Source organism: Zalophus californianus, chromosome 5 (genome assembly GCF_009762305.2).
Source record: "Zalophus californianus isolate mZalCal1 chromosome 5, mZalCal1.pri.v2, whole genome shotgun sequence".
Classification (NCBI taxonomy): domain Eukaryota; kingdom Metazoa; phylum Chordata; class Mammalia; order Carnivora; family Otariidae; genus Zalophus; species Zalophus californianus.
This window is the reverse complement of record NC_045599.1, coordinates 87,696,827-87,720,473: the sequence shown is the minus strand read 5'-3', so window position 1 is coordinate 87,720,473 and position 23,647 is coordinate 87,696,827. Positions and strand designations below refer to the sequence as shown.

Here is a 23,647-nt window from a genome sequence, read left to right as displayed (position 1 = left end):
TTCATTAACTCTATCGGAAGCCATAGAAGTTGGAGCATTGCCAAAACAAAATGTTGAAAACAAGGCTATCAAGACTCTGTTTTGTTTTGTTTTGTTTTTTAAACAAAGCATACATTCAACCAGGTAAGTAGGAACAGTCTTTGTTCTGGAGCCTGGCTGTTGGCAAAAATACCTGCTGCTTCTCTCAATTTGAGTCTTCAGAATTCTCTGAAGTCTTGTTCGAGATTGAACCAGATGTGAATATCTTCCTATTAAATTACCATTTGTGAGCAGTAGGCAGTGAGTAATTCATTACACCCCAATGTTGGGATTTGCCTGTGCCTTCTGTTGCTAGGCAATGCCATGTGTGAGCACAATTACCCCATAATGATGAGATTGCCAGTCCCCCAAATTAATTTTCTTTTGAGCTGATAAAATTTCTAGGTTTTTTTTTTTTTTTTTAATGTGTGCATCATTCAGATTTAGATAGCCCCATCTCCACATCCCTTCCCAAAGCATACCTTTTAAGTATGAGCTGTGACTAACTATCCATCCCTTTGTGATCCTAGGTGGTTAGATGTCTGGTGTTGCTTATTTGTGGAAGGAGGGATTAGTGTCTCAGATAGGGTGGTGGAAGGATGCCAAGGAGTGGATGCAGAGACAAACTGTAGGTAGGTGGAGGGGGTGGATCCAGGGAGCCAGGCAACAGGGTGTTCTGGTTAACAGAGGCTAGGAGAGGACTTGGAAGATACACGCCCCAGAACCCCTGTGGCTCTAAGGGATGCTTTTCAGTCTTGGATGCTTACTTTTTAATTAGAAGTTATCCTAGAATGTGGTTTTGTTTTTATCGGTGGTACATCATAATGAGTGATGTCTGTTTCTTTTCTAATAGAAAATTCTCAAGTAGTGACTATGCAGTGTACCAGACCCTTAAAGATTTAATTTATTTGTTGCTCCATAATGTTTTTGTTCTGGAACCTAATTAAAATATACAATTTAAAGCAGAAGTTAATAAATTTTCCTTTGTCTTGAATACTACCTTCCCCCAGCTCCATTATAAAAGAGAGGTTTAGAACTGGAAGAATCAAGACCTCATGGTTGACAGTTTAACCAAAAGGCACAGAATCCCAGGATCAGGATGCAGCATAGTCATGGGTAAATCTTTTGCAACCACGCTTTTACCTTTCCATGTGGAATCTTCTTCTCTGAGGCACTTGTAATACACAAGGTTTGGTGACTTGTCATTAAATCTTAAAAACAGCATTTAGGGGCGCCTGGGTGGCTCAGTTGGTTAAGCGTCTGTCTGCCTTCAGCTCAGGTCATGGTACCAGGGTCCTGGGATCGAGTCCGGTGTGGGGCTCCCTGTTCAGTGCAGAGCCTGCTTCTCCCTCTGCCATTCCTTCTGCTTGTGCTCTCTGGCTCTACCTCTCTGTCAAATAAATAAATAAAATAAAATAAAAAAAACGGTTTAAAAACAGCATTTAGTTTTTCTCATAATTTCTGAAGCATTCTAAATTCAATTAAATGCCAATAGTACATTTTATTTATTTATTTATTTTTAAAGATTTTATTTATTTGAGAGAGAGAATGAGAGAGAGAGAGAGAGAGCGCACATGAGAGGGGGAAGGGTCAGAGGGAGAAGCAGCAGACTCTCTGCTGAGCAGGGAGCCTGATGGCGGGACTCGATCCTGAGACTCCAGGATCATGACCTGAGCCGAAAGCAGTCGCTTAACCAACTGAGCCACCCAGGCACCCAGTACATTTCATTTATTAAAAAGGGAAAAGTAAAATAAAATCGGGAAAAGTTTTCTATATAAATTTTGAAGAAGTCAAAAAACATTACTGGAGGCAATATTTAAAATTTTTGAGTAATAGTCCATTGTATGATTATACCACAATTTGTTTATCCATTCTCCTCTTGATGGGCATATGGGTTGTTTCCACTTTCTGCTATTGTGTTAAAAGTTTCTATATATATTCTATACAAGTATATCTGTAGAGTATGTTATCTTATGCCCTGGGATCAATACCTGAGTGGAATTGCTGGGTTAGAGGATATTTCTAACCATATTAAATATTATAATAAACTACCAAAATGATTTCCGAGAAGGCTGTATCATTTTATACCCCCATTAGCAGTGTATGAGAGTTCTAATTCTGCCCCATTCTTGCAAATATTTAGTTCTGTCTTATTAATTTTAGCTATTCTGTTTGGCTTGAAGTCATATCCCATTATGGTTTCAATTAACATTTCCCTGATGACTAATGATGTTAACCACATTTTCCTGTGCTTTTTGGTTATTCATGTATCTTCCTTTTTAAAGTGTTTAAGTTTTTGCCCATTTTAATTGGATTGTTTCTTTTTTATTACTTGTAGGGTTCTTTATGTAGTCTGGATATAAGTTCTTTTTCAGATATGTATATGATGTATATTTTCTAACTAGCCGTGGTTTGCTTTTTCATGTTCTTAACATTGTTTTTTGCTAAACAGACATTTTAAGTTTTGATGAAGACCAGGATATCATTTTGTTTTCATTTATAGTTAAGACTTTTTTACATCTTAAGGAATATTTGCCTACCCCAAAGTCACAAAGATGTTCTCATACCTTTTTCTAGCAGGTTTATAGATTTTGCTTTTTATTTAGGTCTGTCATCCCTCTAGAATTAATTGTTCAGTATGTATAAGGTAGAGGTAGATACTGAGAAGTTTTTTTCCAGGTCCTTATGCAGTATTCCAGGTCCATTTGTTAAAAAGACTATCTTCATTGAAATGCCTTGCAACCTCTGTTGAAATTCAGTTAACTGCTTATATGTGGGTCAATTTTATTTCATTGATCTCTTTGTTTATTCGAAAGCCACCATGTTGTCTTGGTTACTGTAGCTTTATAAGACTTGAATCAAGTAGTATAAATTCTCCAATGTTGTTTTTTTTTTGTTTTCAAGATTGCTTTGTCTGTTTTAGGTCTTCTGTAGTTCTATATGAATTTTTGAATCAGCTTGTTAGATTTTACCAAAAAAAAAAAAAAGACTTTAGGCTGATGTTGAATCTATAGCTCAATTTGGAGAAAATTCTTAACCATTTATTTAAGCCTCTTAACATCTTTCAGCAATGTTTCTTGGATTGCAGTACGGAGTTATTGCATTTATTTTGTTACATTTAATCCTAAATGTTTAATATTTTTAATGGTACTGAACTATACTTTAAAAATGCTGTTTTTCAATTTTTGGTTAGTAGATAGAAACACAAATTATTTTTTTTATTTTATTATGTTAATCACCATACATTGCATCATTAGTTTTCGATGTAGTATTCCATGATTCATTGTTTGCGTATAACACCCGGTGCTCCATGCAGTACGTGCCCTCTTTAATACCCATCACCAGGCTAACCCATCCCCCCACCGCCCTCCCCTCTAGAACCCTCAGTTTGTTTCTCAGAGTCCATAGTCTTTCATGGTTCATCTCCCCCTCCGGTTTCCCCCCTTCATTTTTCCCTTCCTACTATCTTCTTTTCTTTTTTTTTTTTTTAACACATAATGTATTATTTGTTTCAGAGGTACAGATCTGTGATTCAACAGTCTTACACAATTCACAGTGCTCACCATAGCACATACCCTCCCCAATGTCTGTCACCCAGCCACCCCATCCCTCCCACCCCCCACCACTCCAGCAACCCTCAGTTTGTTTCCTGAGATTAAGAATTCCTCATATCAGTGAGATCATATGATAAATGTCTTTCTCTGAACAAATTATTTTTATAATAATATTGTATCTTGCCACTCTGCAACCTTGTCAAATTGATTTCATATCTCTGGAAGCTTTTTAAAAAAATTTCTTAGGGTTTTTCACATTTACAATCCTATTGTTTGTGACCAGAGACCACTTTCCTTTATTTCTAATCTTTTTTCTTTTTATTTCTATTTTTTCCCTTAATATGCTGGCTATATCTTCCAGTACAGTGTTGAATTACAATGTTGAATAGAAGTAGTAAGAACAGAGACCTCCTTAGCTTGTTCTCTTTCTTAGGGGAAAAACATTCAGTATGTCATATTAAGTGTGATGCTAGCTGTAAGATTGAGGAAGATCATTTTGTTTCTAGTGTAAAAGTTTTTATCATGAATGAGTTTGAATTTTGTTACAAGCTTTTTCTGCATCTGAGATGACTTTATTCTGTTAGTGGGAGAATTACAGTGATTCAGTTTTGAATGATACATCCTTGTATTCCTGAGATAAACCCTCAGGGTCCTGATGTATTATCCCTTCTATATATTGCTGGATTCTATTTGATATTATTTTGTTAAGAAATACTGGTTTGTAATTTTCTTGTATCTTTGTCAGGTTTTTGGTAACAGGTTTTTACTGGTCATCTAAAATAATTTGGCAAGTGTTCATCTTTTCTCCATTTTCTGAAATAGTTAATGTAAAAAATTAGCATTATTCCTTCCTTAAATATTTGATATAATTCACCAGTAAAACCATCTCTGCCTGGAATTTTCTTTATGGAAAGTTTCAAATTACAATCTCAGTTTCTTGAACAGGTATTGATTGATTGGGCCATTCTGATTTTTACTTGTTACGTATAGGTTTAAGTATTCTTTAAAAAGAATTTGTTCATTTTATCTAAATTATCAAATCTTTTAGCAAAAATTTTTCATAATAATTCTTTAGTATCTTTTTAACATCTGGTGTGATATCACCTCTTTTATTCCTGATGTTGATAATTTGTGTTTTCTCTTTATTTTTCCTTTAATCTTTCTTTTCAGAGAATTAACTTTGGGTTTGTTGATTTTCTTTGCTGTCTATTTCATTGATTTCCACTCTTTATTACTTCCTAATATTCATTTTGTCTTTTATTTGTTCTTTTTTCATCTTCTTAAGGTCACACTCATAAACCTTTCTCCCTTTAAATATAAGTATAAAGTTGTAAATTTCCCCCAAGCCCTATAGTTTTAACTGTATTTTACATATTTTTAATAAGTGTTTTTATTATCATGTAGTTCAAAATCATTTTTAATTTCTTGTGATTTCTTTGACCCTAGAATTTTTTTTAGTAGTGTGTTGATTAATTTCCAAATAGTAGAGGATTTTCTAGATATCTCATGAGTATTATTGATTTCTAATTTAATTCCATTGTGATAAAAAAAACTCTAAGATTCCTTTGAAATTTATTGAGACTTTTTTTATGACCTAGCATATAATCTTTTATGATGAATGATCTGGTGGACTTGAAAAGAATGAGTATTCTCAGGCATTGGGTGTAGTCTATAAATGTCAGGTAGATCTAGTTAGCTGAATAGTCTTGTTCAGATGGTCTGCATCTTTTCCAATTTCTTTGTTTACTCTTCAATCAGTCATTTAGAGAGGGATGTTAAAATTAATAATGATTATGGATTTGTCTGTTTTACTCTTTAGTTCTGTCAGTTTTTGCTTCAAGATATTTTGAAGCTCTGATGTTAGGTACCTACATATTTGCAATTTTTTTGTCTTCCTGATGAATTGACCCTTTTATCATTATGAAATGTCTTCTTTATGCTGATAATACTCCTTTCTCTGTGTCCACTACACACACAGACACACCCACCCAAACTCTTTTGTGTGTGTGTGTGTATGTGTGTGTGTGTGTGTGTGTGTATCCATTGCATCTTTTTCATGCTCGCTCTTTGCATGTTCTATCCTTTTAACCCTTTCATTTTTAGCTGAGGTGTGTTTTTCTATTTAGAGTCCCATCTCTTGATCTCTTGTAGACAGCATAGGGTTGGACTTTTTTTTTTAAATCTACCTGACCATCTCCTACCCTTTAAATTAAATGTTAGTATATTTGCAGTTCATGTAATTATTAATATTTGGTGGTTTATGTGTACCATTTTGCTCTTTTTCCTACTTACTGTATCTGTTTTTTGTTGGTTTGTTCTTCCTTTCCTATTATATTTTGTGTTAATTGAATATTTTTTGGTACTCTATTTTACTTGTAATTAACATCTTCCCTATACTTTTTATTATTTTTTTCTTTAGTGGTTTCTCGATGGCTTACAGTATGATTCCTTAATTTATCACAGCATATGTAAAATTTAGAAATATGTAAATTTAGAAATCTTGGAAAAATATAGCTCCATTTATCCCTCTTTGTCCTTTGTACTATTGTCGTACATCTTATTTTTGCATATTAGTAGCCCCATGTTACAATGTTAGTATCTTTGCTTAAACAGGAAGTTGTTTTTAAAAGAAATCAAGAAAAGGGGAAAAAAGTTATAGTTATTGTAGTAGACAGAAAAATAGTCCCCTAGGTGTGTCCATATCTTAGTCTCCAAGACTTGTAAATATTTTATGTTAGATGGCAAAGGGGAATTAAGGTTGCAGGTGGAATTAAGATGGTTAATCAGTTGACCTTCTGCCAGAGATCTTCTCCTGAGTTACTCAAGTGGGCTCAAAGTAATCCCAGGGTAAGAACCAAAAGTGGAAAAAAGGATAGGAGAAGTAGTGAGAATGATTCAGTTTGAGAAGAATTCAATCTCTGTTGCTGGCTTTGGAGATGAAGGAAGGGGCCATGAGCTAAAGAATGGGGGCAGCCTCTAAAGTTGGAAGAGGTAAGGAAGTGGATTTTTGCCTAGAGCCTCCAAAAAAGAATGTAGCTCGTCAACACCTCGATTTTAGTCCAGTTAGACCTCGGTCAGATTTCTGATCTACAGAATTTTATGATAAGAAATTTGTGCTGTTTTAAGCCACTAAATTTGTCAGTGGCTACAGCAGCAATAGAAAATGAATACAGTTACCCAGTTATTTACTATTATCAGTGTGTTCTGTTTCTTCCTCTAGATCTGACATTCTATTCTTCCTTTAGCATGTCTTAATAGTACCAGTCTGCAGATGATACATTCGCTCAGTTTTATGTGAAAATGTCTTTATTTTAACCCTTATTTGTAACATAGTTTCACTAGCTATAGGATTCCAAGTTGATGGGTTTTTCTTTCCCACTTAAAAGAGATGGTTCAGTTGTATTCTGGTTTCCATTATTTCTGATAGGTCGGTCTTCATTCCATGGGCACCGTATGGACTTTGTCTTTTTTTCCCCGCTAGCTACTTTTATGATTTTTCCATTATTTTTAGTTTTTATCTGTTTGACTGTGGTATAGTTAAATGTGGTTTTCTTTGTATTTATCATTTATATTTTTGTAATTTGATGTTTTTTTCACCAAGTTTCAGAGATTTTTTTGGCCATTATTTTTCAGATTCTTTTTTTCTGACCCATTCAGTCTTCCTCTTTTCTTGGGCATCCAATTGTATATATGCTAGACCATTTAGTATTGTCACACAAGCAAACAAGGTTCTGTTCATTTTTAAAATCTTTTTGCTCCCTTTTAAATTTTGATCATTTCTGTTGACTTGTTTTCACCCTCATCAATCTTTCCTCCCTGTGTTATCCAATCTTCTCTTAAAGCCACTCTAAACTTTATACTTTCCTATTCTAGAATTTCAGTTTTGTTCTTTTTATCCTTTTCATTTCTTTGTTGAGATTTCCCATCTGTTAATTTATTATGTCCATATTTTCCTTTAAATTGTTATACACATTTGTACAAGATGTTTTTAAAGCCCTTGGTGAATTCGCATGTCTCTGTCTTTCAAAATCTGTTTCTATTGACTGCTTTTATTATTTCTTAGATTATGATTATATTTTTTTATCTCTCTACATATATAGTAATTTTTTATTGTATGCTGAAAATTTTAGATAATATCTGGAGGAGGTTTGGATTGTGCTGTCTTTGAAGAGTCAAATTTTGTTCTGGCAGCCAGCTAAATTGTTGGCTATGCCTTTTTTTTTTTTTTTTAGAGATTTTATTTATTTTAGAGAGAGAGAGTGCACACTCATGAGTGTGCACACGAGTGGGGGGAGGGGCAGAGGGACAAGGAGACTCCACACTGAGCTGAGCCCAAGGTGGCAGGATCACGACCTGAGCCTAAATCAAGTCAGGCCGCTTAATGGACTGAGCTACCCAGGTGCCCCAGTTGTTGGCTACTCTTGATCTTACTTTTTATGCTTGGTTTTATGCTTTGATAGGGTGGGACTTTTTAGACTTGGTCATTAGCTTAGGAGGTGTTTTTTTACTTTAGGCTTTGTCCTTATTCCTAAAGCCTGGCCTTTCTGGTGTCTTAATTGAATGTACACTGTGCTCAGCATGGCTTCTCCACAGCGACTGCATTGGAAATCTGTCTCCTACCACTTCCCACTCTCTGGTGTCTCCATTCAGCTCTAAGCCTTGCAGCAGCTGCCCTCTGTTAGAACTCACATAGTCTTACCGTGCTTATGTAGAGATTATGTGCAGTGAATATACTCAGCCAACCTTAAGGAAAACCCCATACAGACTTCTGGAGTCCCCTTTTATATTTTATTCTGCACTGTAAATTCCATCCTTATCGATAGCCTTACATTCTGATCTCTGCCTCCCTAGCCCCATGAGACTGTAGCTGCTTGAGCTCCACTTTCCCTTTACTGCATTGGGAAGTTACCCCCAGGCAGAACACTGAAGGGGGGTGGTGGAGGGGGTGGGGGGGTTGGGGGGGTGAGAGGGTGGGCTTGCCTTGTGCTTCACTATCACAGGCTTATTTTGTCTGTTGCCCAGTGTCTGAAAAACAGTTGCTTGGTATATTTTGTTTTATGGATCTTGAGGAGGGAAGGGTTCATTTGATACCACTTACTGAATTGTGATCACAAACAGAAGTTCAGGAATACTCTTTTAAGGTGGAGAAATATTTTTTTTCTCTCGAGCTCATGACCTTAAGATCAAGACCTGAGCTGAGATCAAGAGTTACACGCTTAACTGACTAAGCCACCCAGGTGCCCTGGTAGAGAAATACCTTTAAATTGGGTATTGCTTTTATTAGATCAGTTGAAATCAGAAAATAATGATACTTTAAACTTAAAATCTTATTTAAACTTTACTTTTAATCTTAACTACATGATAAAAATAGCAGATCAGGTAGAGGATTATCTCAAAAAAATGCAGTTGTATGAGAGAGCCCCATTAAGAGTTTGATGTTCTGGAATTTAGTTTTAAAGCAAACATAAAAAAGATTTAGCAAAGGGCGCCTGGGTGGCTCAGATGGTTTAAGCGTCTGCCTTCGGCTCAGGTCATGATCCCAGGGTCCTGGGATCGAGTCCCGCATCGGGCTCCCTGCTCCTTGGGAGCCTGCTTCTCCCTCTGCTTCTCTCTCTCTCTCTCCCCCCCCATCTCTCTCTCTCCTCCTCTGTCTCTCATGAATAAATAAATAAAATCTTTAAAAAAAGAAAAGATTTAGCAAATATTTGGGGTGACTTTGTAACTGAACTTGTTTGATTAACAATATAGCTGATAGGGCCAAAGTGCAGTTAAAAAAATGACAAGTGAAGGGAAAAAAATCTATTTGAAGAAGTTCCTTCAGAAGTTGCTCTGCCTCCTTGGTAAAAAGCAGATTGAGAAAGAAGACCTTCCCAACAGGAAGACCCATTGGGAAACTTCTGTGGTGGACTAGTGTGAGAGATGGTTTTAGCTCAGAAGATGGTGGTGGTAGAAATGAAGAGAAGTGAATGGAAAGACATTTTGGAAGTAGTGGTGATGGATTGGAGTGTTAGAGGTATTTTGGATGAATTTTCACTTTGGGGCTGATGGATGGAGTGCGTAGTCATGAGGTTTTACTGAGGTTGGGTGAGATGAGCTGGAGATGTGTGGGGAGAGAGTATCAAGATTTTTTTGTTTTGTTAGGTTTGAGAAACCAAGTGGGCAGTCAAATGGAAATGTCAAGTAGGCAACTAGATAAAACTGTTAAAACTCTGCACGATGATGGAATACCTTATTTGGACACACTGGGCCCCTCTTATTTCAGCTATGACATTACAAATCTGAGGTTTGTTGACAACTAAGGAAGTTGTCTGCTGGGTGCTGTTGTCAGACCTCTGTTGACACTCTGGGCCTCCCCGGTGTTAGTTTACTGCCTAATCTCCATGAACTCCCAGTGTCATCTCTACCAACAGATAATACCATTCTCACAGAATTTTGCTGAAAATTCAGGTCATACTTGAATTCAGGTACCTGTGACATCATACTTGCAATTGCAGTTACTAAATTCTCCAGATCTTGGTTAATCTGTGAGGTATTGATTTTTTTTTTTCCTTGAGATGAGGAGGAAGGGAGATATAAAGAGAGTAGGGTGGGGCCAACTCACATGAAGATTAGAATTTGGTTCTATGCAAATTTAGGAACCACTACTGCTTTTTTAAAAAATGGAGACATGGCTAGAGCAGCATCTGAGAAAGTAATTAAAATTGTTCTTCACATATACTTATATTTGGCATTTCAGATATACAGTAAACCACTTACCTCTCAATTACTCCCATATTCTTGAATTCCTACTGCACTGTCTAGTAAGAAATTGTCATACGGAGTTGTATCCACTGGGGGTTTAGAATGCTATGATACATCATTCACACACGCTTCATTCATTTTATTTTTTTTAAATTCCCAGTGAAAAGCTAAAAAGCTGTATTTATTATAAATACCAGAGACATAACAATAGTATGAAATACAAAACCCCTCTCTCCTAAAACACGTTAAACTATAATGAGATTGGATCTCATCTAGGAAGTCATTGAGAAGTACAGTTCTTTCTAGTACATTTTGCAGCTGCATTGCTGTGACATTCTTGTTTACTTATCATTAGAAAACTTTGATGAAACTTCTTTTCTCTATGAGTAAACCTTTACTTATTGGGATATTTGGAAGCGGCATTGAAGCCAAAACAATAGTTCTCACAGGTTCCACTTGTGTGGGTGAGAAGGCTCAGGCTCCCTCTGGTGGTGATAATGACTCACTATTTTTATTGAAAAATGATGATGCCAGAATGAGATTGTCAGGATGAAGTGATGTTGCCAGTTAAACACCAAACAGAAGTCTGATGCCTTATAGATTGAGCATGTAGGTTTTGGAAGTGACTCCTGAATAATCTTCAGCAGCTAGGTTGCTGGGCTCTGTGGCTTCGTAATCCTTCTTTAATTCTGACATGGGAAGGGAGGAAAAAGGGAAGGAGGGGAAGATTAAGCTATCTCTTAATCATATCTGTTCTGACTGCTTAGGAATATGATGAGGAACATATTTGTCAAGGGCTTTGAATTTTTAAAATAAAGATGTTTTATAAACTTAGAGTATTCTTAGTAACATATTTTCAACTCTAAATTTCCTTTTAAAGCAGTGTTCAGTAGTAAAATCATAAAAATAGTAAGCCAAATGCTACCACATTTATTATATTTTTTAGTATAATATAGTATACAAAATATAATGTATTGTACACTATAGTATAATATATAATGTTTTCTAGCTAATATAATTGGAAGGTTAGGGGGATATAGAAGACTACACGCATTGATGGGGTTTAAACCCTTTGTGCAGTTGCCTGGATGGCTCAGTTGGTTAAGTGTCTGACTCTTGGTTTCAGCTCAGGTCGTGATCTCGTGGGTCATGGGATTGAGCCCCACATGAGGCTCCACACTCAGTGGGGAGTCTGCCTGAAAGATTCTCTCCCTCTACCCCTCCCACCACTTGTGTGCTCTTTCTCTAAAATAAATAAACCTTTTTTTTTTTTTTAATATACCCTTTGTAGATTTATGAAGTAGTATTCTTATTTTAGGGTTTTGGAAGAAAGGAAGATGATGATTCTAAATGATACCTCATCAAACAAATTTCTCTTAAAAATGAATATTTAAATTGGACTATTAGTATAAAGTGTGGATGAGGGATGGTTTTTTTTTTGAGAAATACTGGACTAATATTGGACTTAATGTGCATTTTTTATAGAAATAGAACATTTCCTTAGGAACTTATTTGGAGAGTTCAAGTAAAACATCTGCACAATTAAGGGCCTTTTAATTAAGAAAAATGGTTGTCGGAATCCCACAGCTTTCTAAATCTACAAAATGATGTTGAGCTGCAGATCCTGAATTCATCCTAAATTATTGATTAAATGTATGCAGATGTAAGCCTAAAAATAATACATTCCTCATTAGCATGTTGCCTGTGTTTACATCTGTTAAATCACAGGTGGTCTAGGAATTGGAGAAAATTAGGGTTTTTTTTATTTCTTTAGCTTTGGAACTTCTCCCTTCCCTAAAGCTGCTTGAGACCACTGGCCATTTCAGAACTCAGTTTCCTTAAATGTATGACTATTATAGATGCTATAGAACTGAAACACATAGGCTAAACTTCTGAATCTTTTAGGATCTTTATTTATGGCTGGACAGACTAATGTTCCCATTTGGGTTAAGATAACATTTCTGCTAATTCTTACAAGATGGGACTGAAAGGCATAGCCTGTGGAATTGCAACAATAGTAATTTTTTAAAACATGAAAATACATCTATGGTTTTTTTTTTTCTAATAACTAAGGTTAGCAATTCTCTTGGCTAAAAATAAATCAGAAAAGGTAAGTTAAGTATAAATAAGAAATAAAGTTACCTGCAATTCCAACACTCAGAAATATCCAGTATTACCAAGTTTTTTGTATATTGTTCACATTCACCATCTCTCATCACTAGCCTGGGGTGGTGGTCAGGGGGGCCCCCTCATTGCTTTTTCTCATTCTCTCTCTCCCCTTCCTCAAAGCACTCAGTTTTGAATCTCATACCATCAGAATTACACCACTTTACTGTAGCTCATCAACTGCGCCCTGGGTTTCTTCCCTCTTTCTTTTAAGATTTGGTTCCTGCCTCGCTGTCATTCTTTCCAACACTGTTTCAGCATCCACATAATGGATCTCTGCAGTGACCTGGCCTCATAGCCCCTCCCCCCGACCATAGCCACTTTACTTTCAGGTCATACCTTTGACCAGTCATTTCTGATCTGGGGCAGTTCCGCCCTCCATGAGACATTTGCCAGTGTCTGGAGACAATTTTTGCTTGTCACCCTGGGGAGGTATTAGTAGCATGGTGGGTAGAGAGCGTAGGTGCTACTAATCATCCTACGATGCACAGGACAGCGCTCGATAGCAAAGAATTATCTGACACCAAATGTCAGTAGTGCTGAGGTTGAGGAACCCAGGTCAACTCAAAGATAGCCACACTATCGCATCTTTCAGAGATAAGAATGATTATCAATAGAACGGCCTCCCAACCTAGATATGATGTAATACTGTAGACTGTTGGGTGACCTTCTGTGAGAATCAGACGCTGGTGTATAGTTAAAACAGAACCATCTTTCCTCTGGGAATGGAATGAATAGCTTAGTGCTTTTTAGCATCTTCTTAGCATCTTAGCATCTTCTCTGACAGTATCACTTAGTGGGTTAACATATTGTCTAGTGAATCACACCAGCCAAATGTAGGAAAGGCAGATTTCTTACAGAAAATCCTTCCAAAGAAGCATTTCTTTCTTTCTTTCTTTCTTTCTTTCTTTCTTTCTTTCTTTCTTTCTTTCTTTCTTTCTTTCTTTCTTTCTTTCTTTCTTTCTTTCTTTCTTTCTTTCTTTCTTTCTTTCTTTCTTTCTTTCTTTCTTTCAAATATCCCTTTTTTTTTTAAGATTTTATTTAGTTATTTGACAGAGAGGGACACAGCGAGAGAGGGAACACAAGCAGGGGGAGTGGGAGAGGGAGAAGCAGGCTTCCGTGGAGCAGGGAGCCCGATGTGGGAACCGATCCCAGGACCCTGGAATCATGATCTGAGCTGAAGGCAGATGCCCAGCTGTCTGAGCCACCCAGGAGCCCCAAAGAAGCATTTCTTAAGATTTTTTTAAGCGTATAATTTTATTATATAACAACATCAACATTTAACAATAATCACCTTTTATATGTTTGAGACCAAGGCTTCATCCTCTCCCCCTTATCTTCTGTGTTTTGATTCCTTTTGCATTGATTAAAAGACCTTTACAGGTTTTTTTTCCCCCACAAAGGGAAAAAAAAAAGACCACTTAGTCAATTTAATTGCTAGAAAGTAGCTTATTGTATTCTGTGGACTCAGAAAGCCCTACCAGAATGCCTCAGTGGTGCCTCATTAACTGAGAAAAATGAAAACAATGGTAATATCATCTGTAGAAAGTGATATCGAGCCCAGAATGTTCATACAGATTATGAATGTAAAATTCCACAGGACAGAGTATTGCAGTGGCTTTGCAAACCTCCAGGCCTTTTAATCGTTAGGGTTTGGGTCCTTTCTTTGGGGCCTTTATTAGGCCTTGGTTCTGTTGAAAGGATGAATGAAAGCTTATCATTTTCTCACTAGGAAAAAACGTCGTTCTGTGCAACAATTGCAGTGATAATAGATTTCTAGTATTCATTGCTATTACTGGGAGGGTGAACACAGGAATGCTGACTTCCAATTTCTCATTCTAGGAAACTAAAAGTAGTGGTATAATTTCTACTCGAGTAGCTTTCAGAGAAGAGATTTGTGGGGTATGTAGATGGGGATGGAGAAGGGCATATAGAGGGTGACAGTACGAGTCACACACAGGTTCCAGCATTTCTGGGCCCATGCTTTGACCCAGAAACACAGTGTCAGATGTAATATGAAAGATGGGTCACTAGCACAGTCTGCCAGGTCTGAGCTGTCCCACCATTTCCTTTTCCCTGTGGTTGCTGCTTCTAGTAGGTAATCATAGATCATGTTGGAAATCATTCGTATTAATAGAATCAGGATGAGTTCTTTGCCTTTACTTAGAAATAGCCAGAAGGACCAGAAACAGAAGCCCTGAATCCTCTTCATTGTAAAATCACCACTGGAGGGTGTGTGGATTTGCTCCTAAACTTCTAAGCTCTATTCGTCACATAAAACCTGCCTGGTTGTGGCTGGTTGTTCTGTGATTTTCTTCAGTAGTGCTAGCAGATAAATTATCCGGTGTCTCTATACTATTCCACATTGGCTCTCCCTGCCCAGTCTTTTCTTGTGTGGTCCCAGCTGGCAAGTAAGAACTTCAAGGTCTGAAAACTAGGAATGTTGCTCTGCTAAAGTTAGCTGTGAGATTGTTAGATGAAACAGGTTTGTAGATGTGAGTCTTGTGTTTTCTCTTCATAGGAGGAGCCCTGATATCCAAGCAAAAGAAGAGTTATGGAAGCATATTCAGTAAGTACTGCTTTTTCTCTTATTATTGTTCTAAAACCCGTGTAGTGTTAAGGCATTTACGAGGAAGACCACTGGTCACCAAGAGGCAGCCTCTGGCTGAAGCCTGTCCCATGGTCTACTTTGCTATCATTGTGTGGAACACCGCCCTCCCATGGTGGTGCCTTCTCAGGCCAGCAGCCCCTCTACAGGTAGTCCTCCCTTTAGACCAGTTAGCCTTACCTGTAAATGGGCCTCAGACTGGCCAATAGTTTACAAGTAAATACCAAGGAAAACAGATTCAGAAGGAAAAAAGATGCCTACTACAGGGGAGAGAAGCCGATTTTTTGTAGGGAGATAACGGGTGGAGAGTCCTCTACATTCTGGATATAGAAAAACTGGAAAAAAAGAGCTACAGAAAAGGGTTTTTTTTTTTCCCCCCCTGTTTTTGCTTGAATACATTCTAGTTTTTTAATCTTTGTTCCTGGCTTATGTTTCTCTTAGTTTTACTAACATTGTGTTTTGGGACACGATTAGGAAGGGAAAACCCATCTGCCGATTGTGAAAGGTATTAGTATTCATATCAGCATCATAACTTTAATTTTCTTGCACATTCCCTTCTAGAAAGGAACTTGTGGATCCTTCTGGATTGTCTGAAGAACAATTAAAAGAGATTCCATATACTAAAATAGAGTGCGTATGTCTTTGAAAATCTTTTCACAAAAGTTTTACTAATACTTATTAGTAAATAATCCATTCTTACTCTTCATTGGTGTTCCATGAAGTGCTTTAATTTGTTTTTGAGTTTCAACTAAAATTGCAACTTTAGGGAAAGAGGTAGAAAAGGGTGTGTTAAAGCTAACTGTTACTCTGTCCTACAGTCACTGTCATCTCCTGTTAACTGCCTGTTTGTATGTGGTAGCTACAAGGGGGCTTTTGATGATTAATGTCAGTTTTAAAATAAAAATTCCTTTTTTGAGATATTCACTGATTGGTAACAATGTTTCTTCTTATTCATTACTTTAATGCCCAGAGAATTATGTTGGCCACAAATCCTGTCATATAAGCCCAATGCAATCCCTGTCATAGAACTAGCACATGGAACATGCTTCATGGAAGCATAACAGGACTCCCTAATCATCGTTCAGTATAGGATGCAGCGTAAGACGATCTATTTACTCTGTTTTCTGTCCTGCTATAATTAGTTAAGAGAAAGTGGGATTCTACTTCATTGCTTTATGTCCCTCTGTAACCCCTGCTCGCTTCCCACTCTGGTCAAACAGCAGGTTTGTACACACTCTCCCCAACTCCCATTTCCTACCTCTCCTTATCTTTGGGCCAAAGATTGAATTCTTAATGATGGGCTAATTAGTAGTTAGGACAAGGACCAACTTTTTCTGGTAGGAATGCCATTTTGTCTGTATTGTAGGGTTTTTTTTTACACACTTTTGGAAAAAATTCAACTGGGAATAGTTTCATTAAAAATTTTTTCATTTAGAGAATATATATATATACCCCCACATACATACAAATACTAGAGTGTCATTTTCATGTTTGGTCAAAGGAGAAGTGTTCTGTTGTTAGCTTGTGAAATTTAAGCCACTTATGCTTTACAGGCTCAGAGGGACCAAGTTCTTTTTAAACTCTTGAAGTCTTATTCTTCTGTGGTTTCCACCTTAACGGAAAATTCCAAATTATCCTGTTCTGACTTCTGGTTTGTTTCCACATTTTTGGTTGCTTGTTCAGGACTCAAGGTGACCCAATCCGCATCAGGCATTCCCATTCGCCGCGAAGTTACCGCCAGTATCGCCGGTCCCAGTGTTCAGATGGAGAGCGATCTGTTCTCTCAGAGGTGAAGTAAGTAGGCAAGCTTGAGTACATCATCCCCTACATGGTTCCAGGTCCAGAACAGCACAGTATAATGGGATTTTCTGCAATGATGGAAATGTTCTGTATCTGTGGCTATTATTTGAAAGGTGGCTAGTGTGACAAAGAAACTGAAAATTTAATATTATTATTTTTAATTAATTTAAATTTAAATAGCCCTGTATGGCAATGGTAACCGTATTGGATGGCACAGAGCTAGACCATACTTAGGCTAAATCATGACACCTCCAAGCTATGTACTGAAACTTTTATTTATTTTTAAGATTTTTATTTATTCATTTGACAGGGATAGAGAGAGAGAGAGCATGCCAGAGAGCACAAGTCGGGGCATATGGCAGAGGGAGAGGGAGAAGCAGGCTTCCCAGTGAGCAGGGAGCCCGATGTGGGGCTTGATCCAGGACCCTTGGATCCTGCCCTGAGCCAAAGCAGACACTTAACCGACTGAGCCACCCAGGTGCCCCTGCACTGAAACTTTTAGAAGAAGAAGATGTATGAACTATTCTGTTATGAATAATGCATCCTTATTTGAGAGAAGTGGCATAAGTTTCTTTCTGATCTGAGGACATTTTCTTTTACTACAGCAAATATGTGTTGCAGTCATTTCTTTGTATTTAGTTTTTCTTTTGAGGAAAGTGACCATATCTCACACTATGGTCACAATAGGTGCTATATTTTAAATGAATATGCTAACGAAATAATTATGCATCATGTACTTGGTATTGCTGGGTAGGAATGTTAATCATTGAACTCTGAATTAAGGCTCAAAATTTTAAATTGGGAGATAGACTAACAATAAATTTGGAGATAGACTAACCCAGCAGAGAGAGGTATAGGCCAGGTTTTGTTTATTTTTTGTTTCGTTTGTAAAATGTAGAGCCTGGCTATTTATAGCCTCATAGGTTTATAGAAAAAGAATAAATGGCCAATAAATGCTTCTCTGGAAACAAATCAAAAAGCCATTTATACATGTCACAGTAACAAAAGCACATGGGAACCACACCTGTTTTATTCTTGGTTCTCCTATGTATTTCCTGTGATTTTGAACAAGTTACCTAACCTGCTCAACTTAATTCAAAAACATTTATTAAACACCTCTCTGTGTAAAGCACTGTATAGGCACTGTAAGGAATATGAAGGTATATAAAACATGCTTTCTATCCTGTAATCCTCTTCCAGCGCAAGCTGTGATTCTAGGTACTGTTTCAATCCTTAATTCTAAAACAAATTCTCTGCAGTTCAAAAACGGATCTGGTACCTCCACTTCCTGTGACCCGTTCTTCAGATGCTCAGGGTTCTGGTGGCTCCACGGTTCATCAGGTTGGTAATGAAGTTTTAAGGTGTTGGTACTGATGACAATTTTTCAGAAGTACTTTTCTGAAAGGTCTTTTGGGGGAAATAGAGCAATGAATCTCTAACTTCACTCTGAGATTCTGTAATTTTAAAAGAAGGTATACAGAGTGTGGAAGAAGGAAGGAGGGTTACATGATCAAGGCAAGGCACAACGTGGGTAGAGTTATGTTAGAAGTGAGAGCTAGAGCTAGTGCAAGGTCTCAAGTGATCTGATGCTTGGAGCAAAGCCAAGGATAACAGAGATGATAAGATGGTTTGGAACCAGAATGAAGAAACAATGGTTTCACTAATTAAAAAAAAAAAATTCTTTTAGATATTTTTTGAGCCAGAGAAGCAAGGAGAAAGTGATAGACTCACAGCAGGGTAGATGTTCTATTGTTAACTAATGGCAGACAGAATTACTCAAGTCCTATTTTATTTCTGTCTTCTCCATCAAAGAGAATTACTTTTGTTCTGGAAATGTTTAAAAAAATGTGGTTAAAAGGGAATTCAAGGACATAGTAGAGCATCTAGCTGCCTTAACAAAGTCAATTTAATACTCAGCTGAATTAGATATATCAGGAGAGCACTGTCACAAACATATTGCAGCAAGGTGTTTAACACCATCTCTCATGGTAAATAAGAGGAAATAGTAGGTTGTGTAAGATCATTGGATGGATTTATATCTGGTTAAACCTTCACTCTAAGAACAAAGTTGATGTTTATAATGGATCAATGTCAGCCCACTGTTCGCAGTGTGTGGTTTTCAGTTTTTAGATCCTGGATCCCTGTGGAAAGCAGTTATAACTGCTGTTTCTGTCCCATAAAAATGCATGTAAGCACATACATAGTTTTGTATGTAAATTCAGGGAGTTTATGGACAACTTAAGAAAACGGACTCCAGCGTTACTTGTCATATGCTGCCCTTTGTTTCTCCTGATACATTTTTGTCATTGACTTGAGTAGGGACAGAGAAGCCTATGCTGATTTAACTTAGGCTCCCTGGGAAGAGATTCTGAGATTGAGGTTTACAAGGAGGAAGTTTATTAGAAAACACTCTTAGGACCAACACTTGGGAAGTGAAAGGCAAGAGTGGAAGTGTGTGGTGTACTCCCAATAAAGCATCAGCTGATTCCACAGGGAGCTCTAGAGCTGAGATGGTCCATCCAATCCCTCCCACCTGGACACAAAGCTCTTGGGCCTTTACACACTCAAATTCACCATGGAGCAAGTCACTTGATAAGGGGTGCCCTGGGGGAGTTTCTGGGGAAGGGCTCAGTTTTTGAGATGTAGGGCAGCCAACACTTCCAGCAGCTGGGGGAGTGAATGCCTCAGTCCAGAATGGAGATCAAGGTAGTTGATCCCAACTTCCACCAAAGTCTGCCTCATTTTTGATTAGATAGATCTGGGAGAGCTAACAGGTTGCCCAAACAATTTGTTTCAAGTCAATAGTTTTAAAAAATTTATATTCAAGATTAGTTTAGGCTTTGCGTTCAGATTGACCTGCGTTTTTGTCTCCTTGTCTCCACATAGCACTTGTGTGACTTTGGACAAACCGTTTAACTTCTAAACTTTAATTTTTGTACAATGTAGGTAGTAACCCTGTTAAGGTTACTATGAGGATAAATAAGCATTATTTTTCAGAACTTTTTGAAGTTGGACTCAGTACAAATAAGAATCTTATCGTAGTTTTGCTTTTCCAACTACTCTAGACTCCCTAATCACCATCACTTAGGAATCTCCAACTTAGGCACATTGAGAGAATAGCTCTCACTTTGCTCTGTACAAGAACAACTCCCGTGCATCTTCTTACCAGTGGCACTGACTGATTCTAAGCTTGTCTCTGTGACACCTTTGACTTTGAATTCAACAAACATCTAATGAGCAGATGTAGAGTGACAGGCACTCGTTGGGTAGTCAACAGACTAGTCTATAGGCTAAATCTGGTCTGCCTGTTTTTGTACAGCCCAGGAGCTGATAATGGCTTTTCCATTTTTAAAGGGCTCTTTTAAAGGGCGGGGGGGGGGGGGGGGGCAACATGTAACAACCACCAGATGTAGTCCACAGTCTGGCCCTTCACAGAAAAATGTTTGCTGACTCCTGGCCTAGACATGTAACACATAAAACAGGGAAAATTAAAAAAATTAGTAACCATTACAAAGAAACAAAGGGCTGAGTTAGCAAATCAACAGGTGACCTCACCTTACAGAGACGAGTGGTCAAAGAAAGCCATCTCAGACACCGAAGTGTAAAGCTGAAACCTTGCAGGGGACGAGCCACCCATGTGCAGAGGGAAGAGCGTGGGAGAACTGTAAAGGGCCCGAGTGTTTGTTGAGCTGAAAGCCCTGTGTGGTCTTGGCCTGGTGGGGGTTGGGGCCGATAACACAGGGCTTTAGACACCACAGTAGTAGTCTGGATTTTATTCTAAGTGCCAAAAAGAACCCATTGATCTGGCTGCCATGGGAAGAAAGGACTTGAGTGACACAGGGAAGCAGCAAAGCTGCATGTCCTAGTTCTGCCAGGGTGCCAGAGGTCTGGTAGTGGCTTGGCCTGCCTCCACCTCACCTCATCTCACCTCACCATGCAGGCTGGTGAAAGTGGGATGGATGAGGGACTCTGATTCACTTTATTTCCTTAAGATAGCAGGCAGAGGGGACAGGGTTAATGGTAGACTAATTTACAAGGTAGTGGCTTGTTTTAGGTAACCTCCCTGCTCCTTTTCCAACTCCTGTATTAGCTTTCCATCCCCCTGCGCTGACACACTACAGGGTCCTTATGATTAAATCTTCCATTTCCAACAGATGTCTCACACTCTAAAATGATCCTGATTCAACCTTGGAGCTTAGTTTAGGAATAACTACACAGAAAAATGACATTTAATTGGCATGCTTGACTTTTTTTTTTTAAAGATTTTATTTATTTGACAGAGACAGTGAGAGAGGGAACACAAGCAGGGGGAGTGGGAGAGGGAGAGCAGGCTTCCTGCTGAGCAGGGAGCCCGGTGCGGGGCTCAATCCCAGGACCCTGGGATCATGACCCGAGCTGAAGGCCGATCCTTACCGACTGAGCCACCCAGGCTCCCCGAGGACTAATTTTCATACATAAAGCATATTATGCATGTTACTATGATTTAACGTTAAAGATTTAAAGTCTTCATGTTATAACTTGAGTATTGAACTGCTTTTGATATTGTGAAGTTTAAATTTTGTGATTTGAGGTCTTGATTTCTGATGTATTAATAAAACTGATTTCACTGTTCTCTTCTCTGAATCTTATCTTTTGAATATTATTTTTTCCTAGAGAAGAAATGGATCTAAAGATAGCCTGATTGAAGAAAAATCTCAGACATCTACAAGCAATCTAGCTGGAAAACACACGGCAAAAACAGTCAAAACTGTCCAAGCTTCACGCCTCAAGATAGAGACTTGACAATGCCCGGGAAGAGGGGCCTGGGATTGGGGGTGGAAGGGGGTGTGCCACCTGTACTTTCAAACTGTGAATTGTAATTATTCAAGTATCTTGGACCTGCAAGTGTTTCTTCGGAAAAAAAAAAAAAATCAAACCTTTTGCGTCTTTTGAAGGTTTAACAGCATTATTTGTGCTTAAGGGCCCTTTTTTTTTGGTAACTGGAATAGTCTTGTGAAAACTCATTCACTTGATGCCCTATTTTCCTTCCTGGAAACTCCAAGTATCTTGTGTCCACGACCAAGACCAGATGCTTCCAATCAAAGCTCTGGAACCCTGGTGTGCAGCTGCCTAGCTGTGCAATAGCACACCAAGTGGATGAAAAGGTCCTTCCCAACTCGAGGTGGCTCTCAGCCTGTGCACAGATGTATGAAGACTGACACATCACTTTCAGACTGCAGATGGTTTTTATTTCATATAAATGTTCTTTGTAATACTGTATTTTGTGGTATTAAGTTCCACTGGTTATTTACAAATGTAAAAAGCTTTTAAGTGTTGCTTTTAATTTCTACTGTCCTTGTGTTTTCAGAAAACAGACTGCGTGGATTTCAGTTGACCTCAGCTTATAAATTCACGACCCTCAACCACAAATGGTCCCTCCATCCTGCCTAGCTACCTAATTCCCCCAAAGACTAATTCATTTGAGGGTGACTATCACGGGGAAAATAGAAATACTCATGCAGGACATTTCACCACCTCCCTCCCACAAATTTCTCCAGAGCTGCCACCAACACTAGTCTGTCCCTGCACCTGTGCTTTGGAGCCCAATCTCCTTCAGCCTTATCCCTATCAACTTACTCCTCTCAGCTAGACCCTTGTGACTTCGTTTTAAACTGTTAACTCTCCCACCAAAAAAAAAAGCCAACTTTCACAACCACAAATCCCTCCCCAGTTATCTTTCTCTCTTCAAGTTTCTTGAAAGGGTTATCTGTAGCCTGTGTCCTCAACCCATCTCCTAATCCTGACTTTAAACCAAGACTCTCCCCCACTGCTCCACTACAGACGTCACTAAAACTGCTTTGTGTACCAAATCCCAAGGGTAACTTTTGGGCTGCCTTGCAACATTTTTAGTGCAGTATTCCATTGTTTTCTACATTTCTGACCATCCTTTACTGCTCTTCAGTAAGATGCTATTCTACCTCGCCAATTTCTCACTCAAAAGCTCAGTCCTCTCCCTCTAGGTGGATCTCATTTATGCCCGTAGCCTTAAAGTATTCCTATAGCTTAGTCTATAGACCAGTGTTCTGCCAGAAGGCCACTTAAAAGATGTCTCAAAGGCAATCCCAATTCAACTAGTTTAAAATGCTGCTCTCTAGCAGGATTTAGGACCATTATGCTTGTGAAAGTGCAAGACTACACACCTACCAGTCGTTATAGACACCTCCCCTATTACCAAGTCCTGTGAGCTTTGCCCTCTACACCTAATCTCCACAGATTTTACCACCCCGGGCCATGGTGGTTGTCTCTGGCCTAGGCAACTGCAGTACTCTCCAGCTGGTCCAGCACAGCCTTTCTCAGACGGGTATTAACTACCCTAGGTTTCCCCTTGCGGTAAACAAAGCCGTAAATGATCTGGTCTCTTACCTGTTATTTAGGCTCGTTTTGTTATACTCGGGGCTCCGCTAACAGCCACCTTCAAGCCTCATTAAGCACTCATTTATAAATCAGGACACTTCAGAGGGAAAGTAACTACAACTATCACAAATCTGGACCTTTTCTAGCCCAAGGCCTCTGCACATGCCATCCCCAACTTTGCCTTGCAAAAATGACACCTACCTTTAGGCTCAACCGCTTTCTCAGGTTTCTGTCTTAGTCAACTCATGCATGGGACTTGTCTCACAAAGTAAGTTTTATATTTGCGATGACATTTCTGCCATTCAACTCTCAGCTTCCAGAGGGAGGAACTGTTTTGCTCACCCTTGTGTTCCCACTTCCTAGTACA

The 23,647-nt window shown here is 38.4% G+C and overlaps 1 protein-coding gene across 4 annotated transcripts in view; it reads left to right on the top strand.

Annotated features, from left to right (window-relative positions):
- Positions 1-21,802, top strand: part of EPB41L4A (erythrocyte membrane protein band 4.1 like 4A) — a 240,904-nt gene extending 219,102 nt beyond the window's left edge. For 3 of the 4 annotated variants that reach the window (XM_027606510.2, XM_027606511.2, XM_027606508.2), the window contains 5 exons: positions 15,001-15,048; positions 15,649-15,717; positions 16,771-16,881; positions 18,147-18,228; positions 21,541-21,802. In XM_027606510.2, the coding sequence (XP_027462311.1) occupies positions 15,001-15,048; positions 15,649-15,717; positions 16,771-16,881; positions 18,147-18,228; positions 21,541-21,669 (439 nt within the window). In that variant the 3' untranslated portion in view covers positions 21,670-21,802. The remainder of the gene's footprint in view (positions 1-15,000; positions 15,049-15,648; positions 15,718-16,770; positions 16,882-18,146; positions 18,229-21,540) is intronic. The other variant, XM_027606509.2, reaches the window with a different exon arrangement.
- The last annotated feature ends 1,845 nt before the right edge of the window (positions 21,803-23,647 follow it).